This window comes from Trachinotus anak, unplaced genomic scaffold (genome assembly GCF_046630095.1).
Source record: "Trachinotus anak isolate AG129_WGS33_773 ecotype Australia unplaced genomic scaffold, CSIRO_AGI_Tana_v1 ptg000034l, whole genome shotgun sequence".
In the NCBI taxonomy this organism is placed as follows: Eukaryota; Metazoa; Chordata; class Actinopteri; order Carangiformes; family Carangidae; genus Trachinotus; species Trachinotus anak.
In genome coordinates this window covers 5814837-5833106 of record NW_027273885.1, presented here as the reverse complement: position 1 = coordinate 5833106, position 18270 = coordinate 5814837, and the positions used below count along the sequence as shown (strand labels likewise).

Sequence of the window (18270 nt, the reverse complement as noted above, 5' to 3'; positions counted from 1 at the left end):
CATATATGTTGGGAGCGGAGTAACTCCCTGTTGACATTAAAAAAAAAAGGATCATTTCCACATCGACTCTCATAATAAAGCAGCCGACTGGAAACGCTGTTATCGGTCACACTGTGAACACATCAATGGACTGAGCTCAGTGCGCGCTGTGTGTGTGTGTGTGTGTGTGTGATGTAGGCAGGCTGATCACAGATCAGATACATGCGCTTCAGCTCCACACACCGCCCCCCCCCCCTCTCTCTCTCCCCGCCTTTGATCTCGGCGCTGGGCTTGTCTCCGGGCGGCGGCGGCGGCGGCTCTGTGTTGTGTTGCACTGGGCTGGGGCAGCAGCGCTGACATGGTGAGCAGACCGGTGCGGGAAACACACCACCACACCTCTCGCCGGTCTGCTTTCGACTCTTAAGAACCAAGGCTCTTTTTTTTAGCAGGTAAGAGGAGTTTTTCATGAGTTTTGAGCATTCACACTTTATGCACTTAACGACAGGCGATACGCAGCGAGCTCCTGGTTCTGTGGGAACAGGAATATAGATACAGAACCAACCTGTAGTCCCTACAGGAATATCTGAAGCATTATACACTGTTATTATAGCTACACCATAAAATAAACAGGCGACACTGTCGCTTTACAGCCGAGTTAGTGGCTTCAGGTTCTGGCAGTCGCTTTACACGTACTGTATGGATTATTTAGTGACTTTTAGTTTGGGATGTTGGCTACATGGGGACAATATTATGGATTATTTAGTCATTTGAATGAGGATTTAGAAGTTTTCCTCATGTAAAGCTGTGGACACTGTGGGCTTCGGGCTGGGGGCTGTTGTGCTGCAGCTGCTGATGGGACTTTAATCAAGTTGGGACCAGTGTGTGGTGATTGTTTAATCAGTGCTTCACAGCCCTCACCTGCTCCATTATAGAAAAGGGTGTTTTTAAATGTGTTTAAATCCAGAAAACACCACTATAGTCTCAGACTGGGAAGATAGCCATATTCCACCCTGTATGACAGTATCATATTTTTATATGCTTGTTGATTCCTCATTAGCTCGTAGGATGTTTTACAGTCAGTGAAATATTCAAACACAGAATCCATGTTTTTTATATCTTTGATTGAAATATTCGGAGTGTCTTGTACAACATTTTATGCATATTTCCAAGGTTAAACAAACCTTTGCCTACATTGGTGTTAATAATCATAATGAAAAAATGTATTGTCACATCAGGAAATTTGATCCAACCAAATGTGTTTTTCTTCTAAATAAATGATTAAGTGCATATTATAGAGAAGAAACTATGTAATATTATACTTAAGCTCAGTCTTTTATTGTTGTGTCCTTTTTTTTTTTTAGCTGCAAGCAGCAAGTTGCTCATCAAAATGGTCTGGGTGCTTCAACACACCTTCTCACTTTTAATAACTGTGCATGTCATATATTCAACTCTGGTAAGTGTTTTATTATTTGATGCATTTTGAACATAAGTGGTTATTGTTTTTTATTATTTTGCATGCTTTTGTTAACCTTAACAGAGTGGAGTTTCTCCAGATTCAGACCACTGAGAAAACCCCATTTGTTAGGTTGAGATGTGATGGAAATCTTCAAAAAAAAGTATGCAAATGGATTCTGTATGAAGATTTTTTTTAATTGAGCTTCTCTGTTCTATTCTCATCAAAAATTTAACCATTTGCAATTGTGTGGTCACAATATTAACGTACCTATTGTATTTGTACTGTAAGTATTAAGGTGTAAAGTGGAGTGTGACAACAAAGTGTTTAGTTTTTGCACAAATTGCACACATGCACTTGAACTGCACTGCATGCCTGTTTATGCTGTGGGGGTTGATCCCTCAAACTATTATAGGAGAGATAACTGTATGATGCGTAGACCTGGATTTAGTCTGTTTTATCTGTTATGGATATAAGCGGCGATGAAATGGAGGAATCTCTAACTTTCACCAAATGACTGTCCCTCTCAGATTCCAGTGAGGGCCGAGGAGGAGACCAGAGAATGCAGAGAACAGGAGTACAAGGACAGATTTGGGAACTGTAAACCCTGCAAGCAGTGTGATGCAGGACAGGAGCTTTCAAAGGTTGGAACAAAATTGTTTTGGACTTACTCTGTTTATCACCTCACCTGTATGAACTTCAACCTTTGTTTTAAGCAGATTTGTCAAAGGTGCTGTGTTCACTCAGGAGCATTTTCCACAGAGCCACTAAAAGGAAAAAGTATTGTCACCCTTTTATTTAGGAAAAGGAATGTGTAGTAACACAAGGGATCTATAACGGGTCAGTTGAATCAACTTCCCTAAGCTGAAAAAAAGATGGATGGATTATTCCTGCGGTGAAAAAAAGGACAAGAATGGACATCACTGTTTAGAAAAGTGTATCTTATCCAGGGACCCAACATTATTTATCACTTCCTCTCTTTCATGTAGAGAACAGCCAAGCCGTTATTAGCTTTTGTAGAACACCGACCCTTCTTTAATCAGTCACACCCATGCTTTTGACCTTCTGCAGCTGAATGGCTTCCATTGTTTTTCTCTGTTGCACCCTGTCCAACTTATTGTCTTCACTGTTTGAAACTAGCCATGCCTATGCTTGCTGCTCTCTCGGCTGGGAATACAGTTTTTTCCATCACCTTAGCCACAGGTTTTTTGTGTGCTTTGTACAAACAGGCCTCTATAGTTGTCAGTTAAGGTTGGAAAGCAAAGGCTTTCCTCCATGGCAGCAGCTATACTTTTGCAAGTGTAGGCAGTGATGTAAAGGTAATTAAACTATAATCACCTGTGGTTTTGTGGCAGACATCTACATTAAGAAACTCTTACTTTTTTTGGTTTAACAGTAACTGTTGATAAACTGAAAAAAAAACAGTTCAACTAGTCATTTTCTGCCATATGCAGATTTGCAGACTGTAATTAAGTAAAACACTGAGACCATTCTACTCAGTCTGAGTGCAGATTTCCTTGTTTTAATATTTTAAAAAGGTTAGTCCAGCCAGAGATTTATTTTCTTTGCTTGCTTAACAAACATTAGAACAATCCATTATTTGAATCAACAATGGTTGACTAAATATTAGAAACACCTCTTAGTATAATGTAACACATTCCCAAACAACCATAAAAACTAAACCTTATAACCTTCATGAATGTTGGATTTACTGCAGGGCTGAGACTACACTAGTTAGGTGTACCTCATAAAACTAAAATATGAGAGTATACCTGTTATATTCTATTATAAGATCAAAGATAAAGATTGGGCCTAAGGATAGAAGATAGGATGCAGATTTTTTTGCCCTAATAACTTAGCTTCAGTTCATTTTGTTATACTGTGAGATGTACCTTTATGTCAGAAAAAGTAATGTTAACCTTAAACAATGTTCAGCACATAAAACCGCTGGTAAATTGACTTTAGGAGGGTTTACACTCCACTACATCTTTGAGTGCTGATGAGAAAACTCTGTGTCACCCTTGACATCTGTTGCACACATGCATTTAAGCCCAGTTGCCTTTAATCTCAGTGCACACAGACATGCACTCTGTGGTTGGTAGTACGCTTCAGTAGTCCTCATGTTCCTCTGCCAGCTCAACAGGCATGAATGCTGCTAGCCACCCTGGGGTCCTGGTTAATAATTGGCTGCCTCATTCTTTCTCTGAAGGTAGCGGGACGCCGGCTCACACTGGAGACCTATGCCTGCACTCAGAGAAAGTTTCCCAGAGAAACAACATCTGATCTGAGCTCTGAGTAACCAAGACAGTCTGTCCATATTCTGAAAGGCACGACTGAGTGTTGGGAGGGAAGCAGACTTTTGGAGTCCTTCTGTGCAGCTGCCATAGAGATCCCAGAGGAATGTGGCCCAGTTTGCCTCTGGAAGCTGCTCTGAGGCGGGCTGACAAACATCAATTAGCCCCTCCACACTAACTGTAGCTAAAAGAACCACCCACACAGAGGGAACGTCCATTAAAACTAGTTATTCTTTTCATCTCAAACATATTTCTTTCTAGGTTTCATTCATTGTAAGTTGCTTAGCCTCTAATGTGGAGAAGAAGGGGGGAATCGCTCTCCAGTGCATGCTGGAAAACTGCCAGTGGCCAAAAAGGCAGGAACACAACTTTGATGTGTCAACATCTTGTAGTATGTAGCAAGAGTGTAACATATCCTTCAGCCACACTCCTAGGACAAAGGGCTTCTGGATGGTACTGGCTAAAGAGAGAGACACAGTTACAACAGTGCATTAGCAGCAGAAGGTTTAAAATGACAGTGGTCAGACATCAGCTAAAGACACCAGACAGAAACAAAAGTTTCAAAAAGTGTAATAGAGTGAGGGAAACAAAGGGAGTCAGAGTGTGTTCTGTCCCACACACACAATGCTAACTTGCACTGTTTTCTGCATTGTTTAATTACCAGATCAGATGACTGGCTGCCCCCCTTGTGATTCCCTCCTAATCTCAGAAATATCTTTGCGTCTGAACATGCTTCAGGTCCCAGCCAGCTCGCCCCCTCTCTTCGCTCCACACGGCTGTTATGCTTGGCAATCTCACCCAAACTAGATCAGGAGATAGGATAGAGAAAGGGGGTGTTTAAGCATTTGAGTAGTTGAGACAAAAGATCATAAATTATACCTGAAGAGAAACACAAAGATGTTGCCTCTCAGCTGCCAGCAGATGTGTAATGGAGAATTAACTTGCCTTTGTTTGTTTTTGTGTGTGTTTTGTGGTATTTTGTGCCATTGTTGTAGCATGTACACACCCTGAAAATATGGTCTTTTCAGGGGGGTTTAACAGTTGAATATATATTCTTTTGTTGTTACTGGTTGGTTTTTTTATGGTAATTTATTGTTGGAAAGGGCTAACACATTGTGTACTCACCTTTTCATAGAATAATAACTTCAACATCACAGATTACCACAGAGTATAGTCTTTCTTTTAGCTGCTAAACGAGTGTGAGTCAGTGCAGGGTGTCTGCTCTGTGGAGCTTTGTTAGCAGAGATAAAAGAAGAAAGAGATCACTCCTTGATGTTCTGGATGTGCTGGATCAGAGGGGCAGAAGTTGGCTCCATTTTCCTTTTGTTTCAGCGCTCTGATCTGCTCATGTGTACGTGGCATCAGCCCCCATCCTGCCATGTGGTGCCCCATGGACAGAGCCTGTGCCAGTCCCAGGCTTAGTGGGGATGAATCATCCCTGGGCCTCTTCCTTCATGTGGAAGTGGGTCACAGAATCAATGTGAGGTACCTTTTGGTGGCTGGGCCTGGTATTCTTTTTCAAGGACCAGTCCAGTTTCAGGGTTCATTGCTGTGGCAGTTTATCTGCCTCCCCTGCTTCAGTCTTAGCTTCTTTTTCTTGAGAAAGGCATGATTATGGCTTGCAACTGTGAGCACCAAGTCTTCTTTATTCTGACTTTCCCCTCTTTTATCACTCATCACCCCCCAACCCCTCGCTCTCTCTCTCTCTGTTTCTCTGCCCCCCACCACCTCCACTGTTCACCCCGCCCCGCTGAAGAGCAAGGCCTTATATGGAGACTTCATAGCTGCAAAAGTCCAGCCCTAGATGGCCCACCTCAGGCCTGTCCTGGCCGGAGGGTTCAGTGTCAGGCTCACATGTGTTTGGCTGGAAGGACTGAATTCCTCATCTTCTTGCCCGACTACGCGGTGCCATCACACGATCACATCTTTGCCTCTAACCTCCCTTTTAATTCCTTGCCAGCCAGCCTGCTTCCTCAAACCCAACCCCCATATCAAACTCTTGTGCCCACATTCCAGCAGGACTGCATGCCCAGGCAGTGAAATGGGACACGGGCGAAGAGAGAAGAGAAGAGAGAAGCCCTGTTTGAAGCTGACCTTCACTTTAATGATATATGAGCAACTCCACCCCTGCCCCTTCTATCCTCCTGGCTTTGGATAGCAGAATGGCAACACTGGACAACAGGAGGGCAGCTGCTGTGGAGCTGATAATGAATGATCAATGTATGATGTCATGTATGATGACTTTTCACTCAGTGTGGTGTACAGTCGTATCAGCTGTCATGTAAATGTCAGTTTGTCATTGAGGTCACCAGCCTTCAAATATCATTTTAGAGGAGGTGACAATGACAAAGATCGTCTCCGAAAAGAGACATAACAAGACTAACATTGGCAGATGGAGATAAGCAGCTTCAGTAATAAGTGAAATTAACAAAATTAAATGGTTTGTGTTTAATTCAGTGTTGAGATTAGGTTCCTGTCACCAAAAATGTAAATTTTGCTTCTAAACTTTGCCAGACTTAAGACTGTAAGATGAAGAAAAACAATGTTAAATCTGTAAAAGAGTTAATCTAACTCATACAACCAAACGAGATACACACTTCATCTCCTGCCTTTAGTCTTAGTTGTGAAAAACAATGAATGGGTCTTAAATTTTAGGTTCTTCTTAAAAATATCTGTCAGAATTTAAATTTTGCTTGGTTCAGGTGAGCAATTTCTCAAAAGGTGGTTCAGAATTAGATCACTCACACATCGTCTGAAGCTGTGCTTTTAAAGTGTTCAATTGTTGAACACAAAAGAGTATTCATCTTATTTTCTCCATATACCTCTCCATAATCCTTGCCCCTTCCTAAAGCGTTTCCTTTGCTTGCTGGCCTCTCAATCAACGGGACGCTCACTGAGTCTGCTTGGAGAGGGAGTCACACAAAAACACAGCAATAAACTTGCAATAATACAACAGTGGGTGTCCTCCAGGGCCTTTATTATTCAAATGCCTGGCCTTTCTGGGTCTTGCAGCGGAAGGCTGCTCATTCATACAGAGAGAGTCAGGGAGATTATTGCCAGTGTAAAATGGACTCTCAAAAGCGGCAGGCCATTGTTCTGCTCTGATCCTGTGAGCCAATATCATTCTTTAATTCCAGACCCCCGGTAGTCCACATTCAAGCCCTCTTTTCACCAGCTGCACATCACCCCAAACCACCGACCCCACCTCTTACCCGGTGTATTTCTCCCGTTAATCCCCTCAGGAATGTGGCTTTGGTTATGGAGAGGATGCCCGGTGCGTGCCCTGCCGGAGCAGTCGCTTCAAAGAGGACCGGAGCCTGCAGAAGTGCAAGCCCTGCTTGGACTGTGGACTCATCAACCGCTTCCAGAAGGGCAACTGCTCCACCACCAGCAACGCCGTGTGTGGGGACTGTCTGCCAGGGTGAGAAGAGAGACACAAATCTACCAGACACTTGTGTTATTTATGAAAATGATTTAGTCTACAAGAATAGTCTGACGAAGAAGAGAAACATGTTACAACAAACCATTATCGGAGTTTGTGCGCGTTTGCTGCTCATGACAGCTTTGAAGGTTAAAACATGTAATTTTGTGTCCTCAACAGATACTACAGGAAAACTAAATTAAGTGGTTTCCAAGACATGGAGTGCATACCCTGTGGGGACCCTCCGCCTCCTTATGAACCTCACTGTAAGCACCTTTCCTTTCTTTTACCTCTTCTAAAAGTTGGCCAGACATCACTGGCACATTTTGATAAATGTTCTCCTGAATATAGGCTATTCATCTCAGCCCACAGTAGGTGATGTTTTAAGATGAAACAACAGGGATACCGTTGTCTAAAAGCAAACATCACCACACTATTGAACTCCTGGCCAAAATGCTACTAGAACCAAAACTCAAGCAGCAGTGCCACAGCAAAGCCTGTACACACAAAACATGCCAGCACAAGGTCCTTGGAGTAACCAGAACCACAGCCTTTAACGGGTAGAGCAAGCTATAGTTCATTCACTAAGTCTCACTGAGTCAAGCAGCTATGCTATATGTGCAAATAAACACTTGGATTTCTAAGCTGTGCAGTTGGAAAGCTGAAAGGGATACCACTAACATAATAGTGGATTTGCCAACACTGGATTATATTAGCTCAGAGCATGTCACTCATTTTCAGCACTCAGTTTGGATTAAAAGAGCAAACTTCCTTGGACAAAACCTCCATTGATATTTCCAGCCAAAACGTATCTCAATAGCATGTCATAAACTGCTGCACTGTTCTACAAGTTTGTGATTCAGCACCAGAGTAAACACATCAGTTCAAGCAGCGTAATTTATTACCATTTGCACTGGTCCATTATGCTAAAAAACAAAAACAAAAAAAGGCATGAGGTGTGTTACAGTACGTTCACAAAGCAGGGCTCACATTCCAGTAGGCTACACATCCAATTAACGTCTTTCTTCCGGCCATTACAAGTAGTTAAGTAGAACCTTATGATTTCAGGTTTCCATATGAAACCAACAGGCGACTGAACTTATACCTTTGGTAATTGAGTGTGACTTCCTGATGGCAGAGGAGGCTGCAGCTGTTTCTGAGGAGGCTTTTGGCAGCATGAGCATCAGAGCAGACCCAGCCAGGGTTAGCACCCCTGTGTTAAATAAATGGAGACAGCTCTGGGCTATCGGACAACTAAAAAAAAAAAAAAGTGTTTGCTCCTTGTTTTCAAGACCTAAATGTTAAGAATCATGATCTCAACAAACCATCTACTGTTTGTTTGTTTAAATGTATTGTCTTTCTCAGTCTAGATTTCTTTTCATATGTATATTGTTGCGGGCGGCATTACTGTTTTTGTAATGAACACCAGCCTTGGGACAATTGGCCTCCCTCTGCTCATTTTTCCATCTGTGCAGCTTCCCGTTTTGATACAGGAGGAGGCCAGTGAAACAAAATGGCCATTGTGTCTGAGAACATAGCTGGTAGTTAGCTCCTACTGGGACTCTCCGTGGAGCATTTCCAAATGTTTCAAAGTCTTGCTCCCTCCCTCCAGTGTTATCTTGAGGCGGGTGGTGAAAACTTAAAGGGCAGATCATTCTAATAGGCCACACTGGCCCGGGGCAACGGTGCAGCTGTGCAGGGGGGGCAGACACCGTCAGGGGTGGACTGTAAATCTTAAACCACCCCTCCTCCCTTCTCCTCCCTTTCCCCCAGTGGCTTTTTGGAGTGGAGTAAAAACGAGATTGTGTTTTATGGATTCCTTTAGCCTCTTTAATGTGTTTCATCTGCAGGAGTTTTTCACTGTCATGGTAGATCTCAGAGAGCTGACGAGGCCATGATAACACACACACACACACACACACACACACACACACACACACACACACACACACACACACACACACACATGCATAGTTGCACTCATTCAAGTAGAAAGAATATCACCTGCTCTTTGTAGCTTACCCCTTTGTTGCCATTATTACCATTTCCAACCAGAGTTACACAGAAGTTAGTTTAGTGTAAACAGACACAGTGGTGCATCTTTGAAATGCAGCTGTAAGACGTCAGTTATCTTTGATATTTTAGGCAAGCTATTCCAGCAAAGAAGTTATACATGCTACTGTAAGGTTTTTAGCTACAACAGAGCTCCTGATGAAGTCTAGCCAAAGGAAACGTGATCCAACAAACCTCTGTCCCTCCTGATAACCTCACTGCTCCATCTTGTAACGTATTGGCTCCTGCGGCACGCTCACGGACTTCAAAGCTGTATGCAATCAGCTCTCACCACAAACGCACAAAACACACCAGGCTGGCAAGGAACAGGAAACACTCCTAACTACTATTGCCTGCCAGCAGTTCAAACCAGACCCTTTAAATATTCAAAAGCACGTTGACCAGAGTCACTTAAAGGCCAACAGCTGAAATGATGATGGTTTATCCTCGCTGTTGTCTCAGTCAAGTTATGATATTTGGTGTTGCCACATTACAAGTGATAATCGTAAACAGTTTTACTACAATCCCAACACCTTGGGGGTTTCGCTTTTGGAGACACATCCAATTTTATTTTAAAATTATACCAAATGGTGATTTGATAAGTCAGTTGTACCTGCTTCAACTGCACCTGAACTACAATAAAAGTTCAAAAAGAGCTCCTGAAGATGGTTATGCATAGAATATATTTGCATCTAGAGAAGCAATTCTAGATCAGACTTCCATGTGAACGCTCTCAAAATAATAGAAGAAACTGAGCTCATGATGAAAGATTTAAGGGAATAACAGATGATAAGAAGCACATCCCCCCTGAACTAAAACTCTTACATTTCATATTCTGTCTGAAATGGCATCAAACCAAACACTGTTGCATTTCCATATATTTGAAAGCAGAGCAAAGTGGGCAACAGTTAATTCCCGTGTTTATGTATTCACTTAATTTAATTTTAAAATGTGCACAGAAGCTCATAATGTTAGACAAACTAAAATGTCACTGTAGAGCTGACCAAATCTGAAGAGCTTCTTGAAGCTACTCACCAGGGTCATGGTGTGAAATAGCATCGCTCCAGTGATGTCTAGTAATATTTCAGGACATCAGTATCATTGAGCAAAAACAAATAGAGACACGGTTAATTATGCCCCTTTTAAACAATATGATAATTCATATTCTAATTCTAATTTTACATCACATACTAAAACTTAAGACTACAACTTTATTCTGAGTCAAAAGTTTATTTTATCCCATACTCACTTCTCAGAGACTTTAAATATCTCACAGTTACAGTTCATTACAATGTGCAGCCATTAGAGACGCCAGCGTTAACTGCTGAAATCCTGTCACAGAAAATCTCCTTATGCCAGTTGTTCTTATTAGCCGGATGCAGAGTTTTCCTTTTTTGTCACACTAACCAAACAGAACCTTTGAACATACCTTTAAAAAAATTATTAATCCAGGGTTCTTGGTATAGATTTATAAATTTAGTGTCTGTGTGTGAAATAAAGGGGACTGTTTTCACTGCTGTTGGCTGTATACACCAAAGGAGACCACATTCTTTTCTGTTATTCAGAGCTTTGGATAAGACGGCGCTCAGTGTTGCTAAAGAACCTCTTTAAAGGTTTTTTTTTTTTTTTTTTTTTTTTTTTTTTTTTTTTGAAAGATCCGTCAGAGGCGTAAAGAAGTGCTTCTTTTATTTGGAGTATGTGGCGTTCAATAAAGTCAACAGACAGGGAGTCTGTGAAAGGCTGTGGTTTATGGGTCTGGTTTGTGTGAAGATAATATCAGCAGGTGAGCTCTCTTCAATGGCCCAGTGTTTATCTGTGTTTGCTGCAGCTGCTGGGCCTCTGATAACAGGCTGCCTTTGTGTTGTCGGGCAGATGATGCTCACCTCAGACGAGTTCAGTTTGACCCTGACAATGAAAACCAAATGTAAACACGATGGTCAGATGTTCCTGCTGTGGATTAACAATACAGTAAAGTTTGTGTATATGTCTGAGTATATGAAGATCGCTGCTTTGACAAACTTTAATATAAAAAGTGGAGGTTTCACACTATTTTTGATAAATAAATCAATGTTTTATTAACAGCATATTAATATTTTTAAGAGAATAGCACTGAACGTAACACAGTGTTCATATATGACTCGAGAGGTGATACTTGCGTTGATTTTCAGTGTGACCAGTGGGATTACATGCAAATAAAGACTTGTCAGCTTCATTGAACACAGCCTTTTAATACAAATACTCTTGTATAAACTGCCAATGATTTAGAGCAGCTGCAATGATTTTAGTTTTCTCTTGCTGTTGGCTCTTGTAACAGTTTTTAAGATCTGGCACTGGATTGGCAATAGTTTTTTAATAACAGGTAATAAGTCATGTTATTGACTGTATTTACTTTTCAGTGCGTATACCACAGTGTTCCTTTACTCTGCCCTCTGGGTCAAACGAAGTTTTGGAGAGCAGCTTTGAGTTTTTCCTCTTTTTTTCCCCCCCTCTCAGAAGGAATGTTAAAATACCCTTATCCCCTATCGTGGCTGGATAAAAAAATGTTTACATTGCATAACAAAGAGCTCCTGGATGTGAAAAGGTTGAAACCAGTTCCCATGATTAATATAGTGAAAAGCAAACAGCAGGGCTCACTGGAAAAGTCATTCATTATATTTGCCATAATCATAAAACATTCACTCACAATTAGTTTTTTCCCTGCATATGATGAACTGGTCAGTAACCCTAACAGTGTCATTACAGCATACTTTTAGTTTGCTCTGTATTAACCTGCACTGTCTCTATAATACATTGATGATTGAGGCAAATTATGTTTGATTACTGATAATGATCAGAGACAATTACACGTACGTGGCCTCAGAGAGAACTATCACTCAGTTTGAGAATTCAGGCATGCTGCTGTTTCTCTCTCTCTCCCTCCTAAAGCTACAAACCAAAGAGCTGAGGTTGTCATGTGGGATATGCAGCTCTCTCGCTGATGTAACGCTGCTCCCTGATGTCTCAGTTACACACACACTGTCTGGACAGTCACAGACTACTATTTCTTTGTAGATGATTTCTGTCATTTACATCTGTGGAGGATCAGCAATGCGCCGCTGCAGATTTTCATAACCCATTTCTCCGTTTCTAAATGTTATCTTAATGCCACGGTTCAGTCTCAACCTGCAGTCAGAAAAAACTAATTACATGTAGCAGAAGCCAAATTTTCAAAGATCACTCTCACTTAATCTGTTCTACATTGTGATATTTAGCATTAAGCTGTATTAAACCCTGATGTTCTGTATTTGTGGGAACTTGTATAATGAGCAGCATTCTTGGGGCCAAAAGTCTTTACAGGAGAGAGTGCGTGAAGGGTCCTGCAGACAGGGCAAACAGTGACACCATGTTTCCCCTCAGGCAGGATGAGAACCGTACCAGCGGCTCAATCATGAAATCAGTTCATGTGCACACAACTCACAACCACAGACACAATAACACACAGAAGCATAAATACATTCCTGTCCCTCTCCATCACATATACAATCATATCTGGTCTGCCCTTCACAAGAGATTAGTTGAGTGTCAAAAACCCTCAAATAAGTTTATTCTAATAATGATTCCACTCATCACATTTCAATAAGCTGCGAATATCTACTGTTATATGGTTAATCAATCAAAGAACAGACAACATTTCGCACCTTGATGTTTATCTGTGCGTCACATTCATGTCTGTCCACAGGCAGTGGGCGAGTGAACCTGGTGCCGCTGCCCCCGGTGGTGACCAGCCCACGGGACATGGCCCTGGCCGCGGTCATCTGCAGCGCTCTGGCCACCGTGCTGCTGGCCCTGCTGGTCCTGTGTGTCATCTACTGCAAGAGGCAGCTGCTGGAGAAGAAGCCCAGTGGTGAGTCACAACATCTGGAAGCACTGTGTGCAACAAAACATTTAAATCTGAAAAAAGACTCTGCAGAATTAAGACAAATGTTTTGAGCTGAGGCTGAGGCTGAGGAGCCTCAAAACCAGTGCAGAGGCCTAAAGATGGGCTCACATTTTCATTCCCCACTGTGACTGTTTTCTATAGAGGCAGTTTCTTTTTTCACAAGCCAGGTTAGCATGTGGTTCTATGCAGCGAGCATTGAACTTTGAACACCCCTCCCCAGGTGCCAGTGAATTCCCAGTACAATATGTACCCTGGTCAAGACTTCCAAAATAAAGGAAAAGCTCATGTTATATGTTCCAAAACTTACTTACTTACACAACATCATTAGAAATACCAAACAGTGAAGATAAGGTGGCGATAAGGTATCTTGATTATACCACTTGTGTTATTCACTTGTGTGGTTTGAGATGTGCAGAGCAGGCAGTTGTATGGAAACCGTCTGCAGAGGCTTCAATTCCTTTAACTGTACTTTCAATGCAGTGAGTGAAGGGCAAGAACTGAGTATATATATAGCGATTATATAGCAGAGCGTGATTTCAATGTTCTTTTGTTAACTGCACTACCACACAGACAGAGTGCCAGTTCATCTGTCATGTCCTGTATTAAACCTTATTAAACCCTGATGTTGCATATTTGTGGGAACTTGTAAAATGAGCAGCATTCTTCAGGCCAAAAATGTTTGAGTGTGTGAAACATCCCAGGGCAAAGAATGAATGACATCACGTTTCCCTGGTAAGCTCACTGAAAAACAAAGAGTGTGGTACAAGTTACCAAGGCGTTACCAGTTGTTGTTGTTTTTTTCTTTTTGAAAGTGTGTGTAAAGTGAATGCGTGAGTTAAATATTTTGTCAGTAGTTCCACTCAGTCCAAACATGCACCCCACCCTGTACCCAAGCCGCTACAAAATGCTAACACAGTTGTTTTTTAAATTATACAAAGGAATTTTAATTGGCCTCATGGACCCGAGGGTTGTGAGGCATTGCCCAACTCATTCAAGAGCGTCTAGGTTTAGTCAGATATACACCACAGCTGGAGCACTGAGGATTTAACCTGACAGCAGCAATTATACTGCAGGAAAATCTAATTGCAGACTCGTTTCTGTCATTAATCTTAGTAGGAGTGTAGCAAAAGTAGAAGGGTACCATCCTCTAGTAAGGGTTTATAAGCTATAACTACTGGATTTATTGACAGTGAATAAATCATTCATTAATACTTAAAAGCTCAGCTATAAACATTAATAAAACCAAATGTTGGGTTAATTATCCTTTTTGTTGTTTGGTAATGATGTTTGTTTGTCTTGATGTCTTAATGCTCTTAATTCCATTAATTTAGAAAGCTCTAATGAAGGATGATAGGATAATGATTATTATTAAAGTGCTACCACTAAGAGGTCTCTGCTGTGCTGAATGTCTCTGTGGCTGACTCTCCTCCAACATGTTTCCTCAGCAGCCTCTCTGAGGTCCCAGGACTGTCCGTACAGTGGGGCAGAGCTGTCCTGTCTGGACCCCCGCTGGCTGCATGACTTTCCCCAGAGACCCTGCTGCCAGTGTCACCTGGGTCCCGGTCACACCTGCGGTAGGTCGTAATTCAGACCAACAGGATTTTATGCTGTCATGTTGCATTAACAGCCCCTTAGATTGAAACAAGGACTTTCAGATGCTGTTGAGAAAGTGTAAAGTCAGAATCTCGTGTGTGATGTTCAGGTCCAGTCCACCTGATCCCATCTCTGTGCTGTGATGAGAGCTGCAGTCTGGGCCGCAGCCAGGACAACAGTCCCTTCCAGTCCCAGACGAGCCTCAGTGACGGGTAAGGACAAACTCTGCAGCAAATTTATGCCCACGAGGAACAAAATGAAAAATATTTTTTCACGTGGTAATATTTTTCATCTTTTGTTGGGTGGCAAAATAAGAGGGAGAAAGCTGGGTGAACAGCTGCTGAGAAACTCTGTGTTGCATGTACAACATTATTACTACTTAACTGTTGAACGCTGCCAGACAACCATGACTGTGCAAATTTTTCAGCCCCGAGGGAAACTGGAAACTCTGCGATGCTCTGCTTAAACATTGACCTTACAACAAACACTATAAAAACACAATCATACACGCAATTTCATGCCTCTGTAACGATTCCAATAGTGGAGCTGTTCAACTGTACGTAAAGTATTTCATCTTATCATATCATGTGTTTTTACTGTTTACACAATAGAACATGTAAAGTAAGGTACATACTTGTGTTCATACACTGAGAAAAGGACTTGACCCAGCGTCATTCCCCATCGGCTCATGTTCAGTACATCTATAGCAGACCTGGGAACAATAAGCAGGAAAACACTAAATGGCTGCGCTTCTGCCTCGGGGGCAGTGTTCTCATTTCTGATACTGTTGAAGTTGCTGTACACATAATTTAATTTGGTTAATGACAGTCTTTGAAGTGCTGAGAACAACCAGGGATAACTTGCATAAATGAAACACCACAGGGTGTGGCTGTGAACAGAGATTAATGGTGATAATAACAACACCTTTCCATATCTTGCCGCTCCAGAAATACACACCTGGATGAGGAGGGCGCCCCGGTGCACCTGAGAGGACATCCAGAGTCCGTCTCCGCAGAGAATGGTGGGATGATGGGGAGCTCAGAGCCTGCAGAAACACTGGAGGTGAAAGAGGAAGAGGATTGCGGGGAGGAAGAAGAAGGGTGCAGATCAAGGGAGAATTCACCTGAGAGGACTGGAGAGAGCTACAGTGAATCTGTGACAGATGCACTTCTTCCCAAACAGCAACCATCAGCTCAGGACGGTGAGTCTCCACAGCTCTGTCATGCAGAAGACCAGAAACCATCTCCCTGGCTGCAAATCAGTAAATCTAATAAACGTTTCGCTGGTGCATTCAGACACTCCCTTGACATTTTAGATTAGTTGCCTCAGAGAAAAATGGCAAATGATCCTCAATATCTTTATTATTTAATTAAAGTGTTAAGAAAAAGTCACATGCCCTCTCCCACTGCAGAAAACATAGATAAGTTTAGATGAATTAGATACTACAGAGTGTTATGATTTCAAAATGCACTGTTTTACTCATTCCTACAAACCTACTGCGTGCAATTTTCCTGCAAAGGAAACCCATTAATAATCTCAGATGTCCTTTTTAAGGATTGAGACATTGCTTGGTGTGTGTCCATGAAGAACAGCTGGTAAAAGAGACAAGAGATAGCAGGAGTTCTTTGATGTAGACAAGACTATCCTGTTTTAAGTCGGCCCCTGGCTGGCTCTGGGTAGATATGTTACTAATCGCTGCGTGTCTGTGTTCCTCTTCCTGCTCTCTTTCCAGGATGACATGGACTTCTTTGGCTCATGTTCCACCCTTGAACCACCCTGGACTCAACAACAGCCGTGGCCAGATCCCGTTTCAGATTACCCACCAGCTCTCACCCGCCCACACACACGCATTTTGAAATGCCTGCCGCTGACCTCAGAGCCCCTCGTCAAAGCATCCAAACGGAATATGTACATAGACGCAAACAAAAGCACTGCTGAGGAAATGCAAAGCGCAAGGGCAAAGGCAAAGAGAGAGATACACACACACATATACACACACACACAGAATGTGAACTCACTGGCCCAGAAGGTGAAATTGAATGAAGTTCAAACGTCGAGGAGCATTGACTTATTATCGCGGAGCAAAGTGAATCAAAGCGAGCCTCTGCTCTGCCTTGAGAATGTCTCACATCTTCACATGTAGGAGGACATAAACTGTACCGCAGATCTAGCAGCTGGTGTTATGAAGCTTTTGTGTGTAAAGGTAAAAGTTGTAAAATTTGAGGTGTGAAGAAAAGTGTCAAAAGTTATGTTGCACATTGAAGACAATCTTCATAATACGGAACAAGTTCAGACAAGGAATGTTTAAGTGAAAAATATGTTGTAGATACTGTAAAATAGTAAATAGGTCAATATTTTTGTAACATAGACATGACTGACAATATGCTTTTCTTCCTCCAGTTACAGTGTTGATGGATGTGAATGGTCACTTTCACATATTGATTTTGTAAATAAACCACTTGAACAAGTTTACATACTGAGGAATTATATGATCTCAATTCTCTATTGAACTCATGTAGGACAGATTAAAAAAGAAGTTTTTTAATCTGTCTGACATACGGCTGACATAGCCTTTTTTGCCTCTACCTCCCAAAGAATTTATCCTACACTTCCCACAATGCAAGCTGAAATGATTAGCCAATCAACAGAAAATAAATCACTGTCTGAGTTTTGGAGTGAAGGTCAGACAAAAAAAAAAAAAAAAAAAATTGTAAATGTCGAACTGTGATAGTAATTTTTCTTTATTTTAAAGGCAACCAATCAATTATTCTGGAAAAAAAAAAAAAATAACTTACAGGTTTGTGAGGCAGGATTTTCATGAAAAAACTACTGTGTCTAAGCTTAAGATGTAACAAGCTTCACAGATCTCATCCAGAGACATAGAAGACTTTATACAATAGTTTTCAGTTTCACAGCAAAACACCTACTGACAAATTAACTGATTTTCACGTGTCACATTATTGGAGATCCCCTTTAAGCAAAAGGAATCCCTTTAATAATATTTAGGTCGTTTCTAAGTTCAAATAAAGTGCAGCTACATATCCAATCAGACAAACTGCGATGTTGCAGCCTCTGTGTGGTTAGAGCCTCCCTGCTCGCTCTGTGACGGCATGTTCTCACCTTCAATGAACCACATGAAACTGCTCCACATCGTCTTCCTTGGGTCTCAGATCTGAGCTAGGGCAAGCAAGGACATTGTTAGAGGGAGCAGCTGCAGTCCCAGCTCAGCTGATAATTGCTGTCTGAATGTGCTGAAACAGATGCAAACAGCCGCTCTGTTCAGCAGACTGCATGTTCTGGGGCATCTGTGGGAATGTGAAGAACTCCTTTAGAAACCAAGCTACAAGAGGCTCTGCTTTAAAGTTACGTTTGAGTGGCTCTAACACAGTATGAAGTAAAATGTACTACATATGAACTTTCCATAATAAATCAACTGCCACAGGAGCTATGAATAAGACAATCCAGATCAGACCTGAGCACAACTTTTCTATGACAACTGAAAATTCATAACACACTCCTCCTCCCCCGTCAGAAGCTCCTGACAGACAAAACAGATGGA

The 18270-nt window shown here is 41.8% G+C and overlaps 1 protein-coding gene across 5 annotated transcripts; it reads left to right on the top strand.

Moving 5' to 3' along the window:
- Positions 1–139: 139 nt before the first annotated feature.
- tnfrsf19 (tumor necrosis factor receptor superfamily, member 19) lies at positions 140–17183 on the top strand. Of its 5 annotated transcripts, none has more exons than XM_071471670.1 (10): positions 140–428; positions 1341–1432; positions 1963–2076; positions 6969–7147; positions 7328–7413; positions 12918–13082; positions 14564–14692; positions 14821–14923; positions 15659–15912; positions 16444–17183. In XM_071471670.1, exons 2-10 carry the CDS (start codon positions 1367–1369, stop codon positions 16446–16448), a joined length of 1101 nt encoding a protein of 366 aa, XP_071327771.1. In that variant the 5' UTR covers positions 140–428; positions 1341–1366; the 3' UTR covers positions 16449–17183. The 5 variants fall into 5 exon arrangements, with proteins under 5 accessions (XP_071327771.1, XP_071327770.1, XP_071327768.1 ...); XM_071471669.1 differs by lacking the exon at positions 140–428 and adding an exon at positions 913–991; XM_071471667.1 differs by lacking the exon at positions 140–428 and adding an exon at positions 1030–1054 and having other exon boundaries at positions 14567–14692.
- The last annotated feature ends 1087 nt before the right edge of the window (positions 17184–18270 follow it).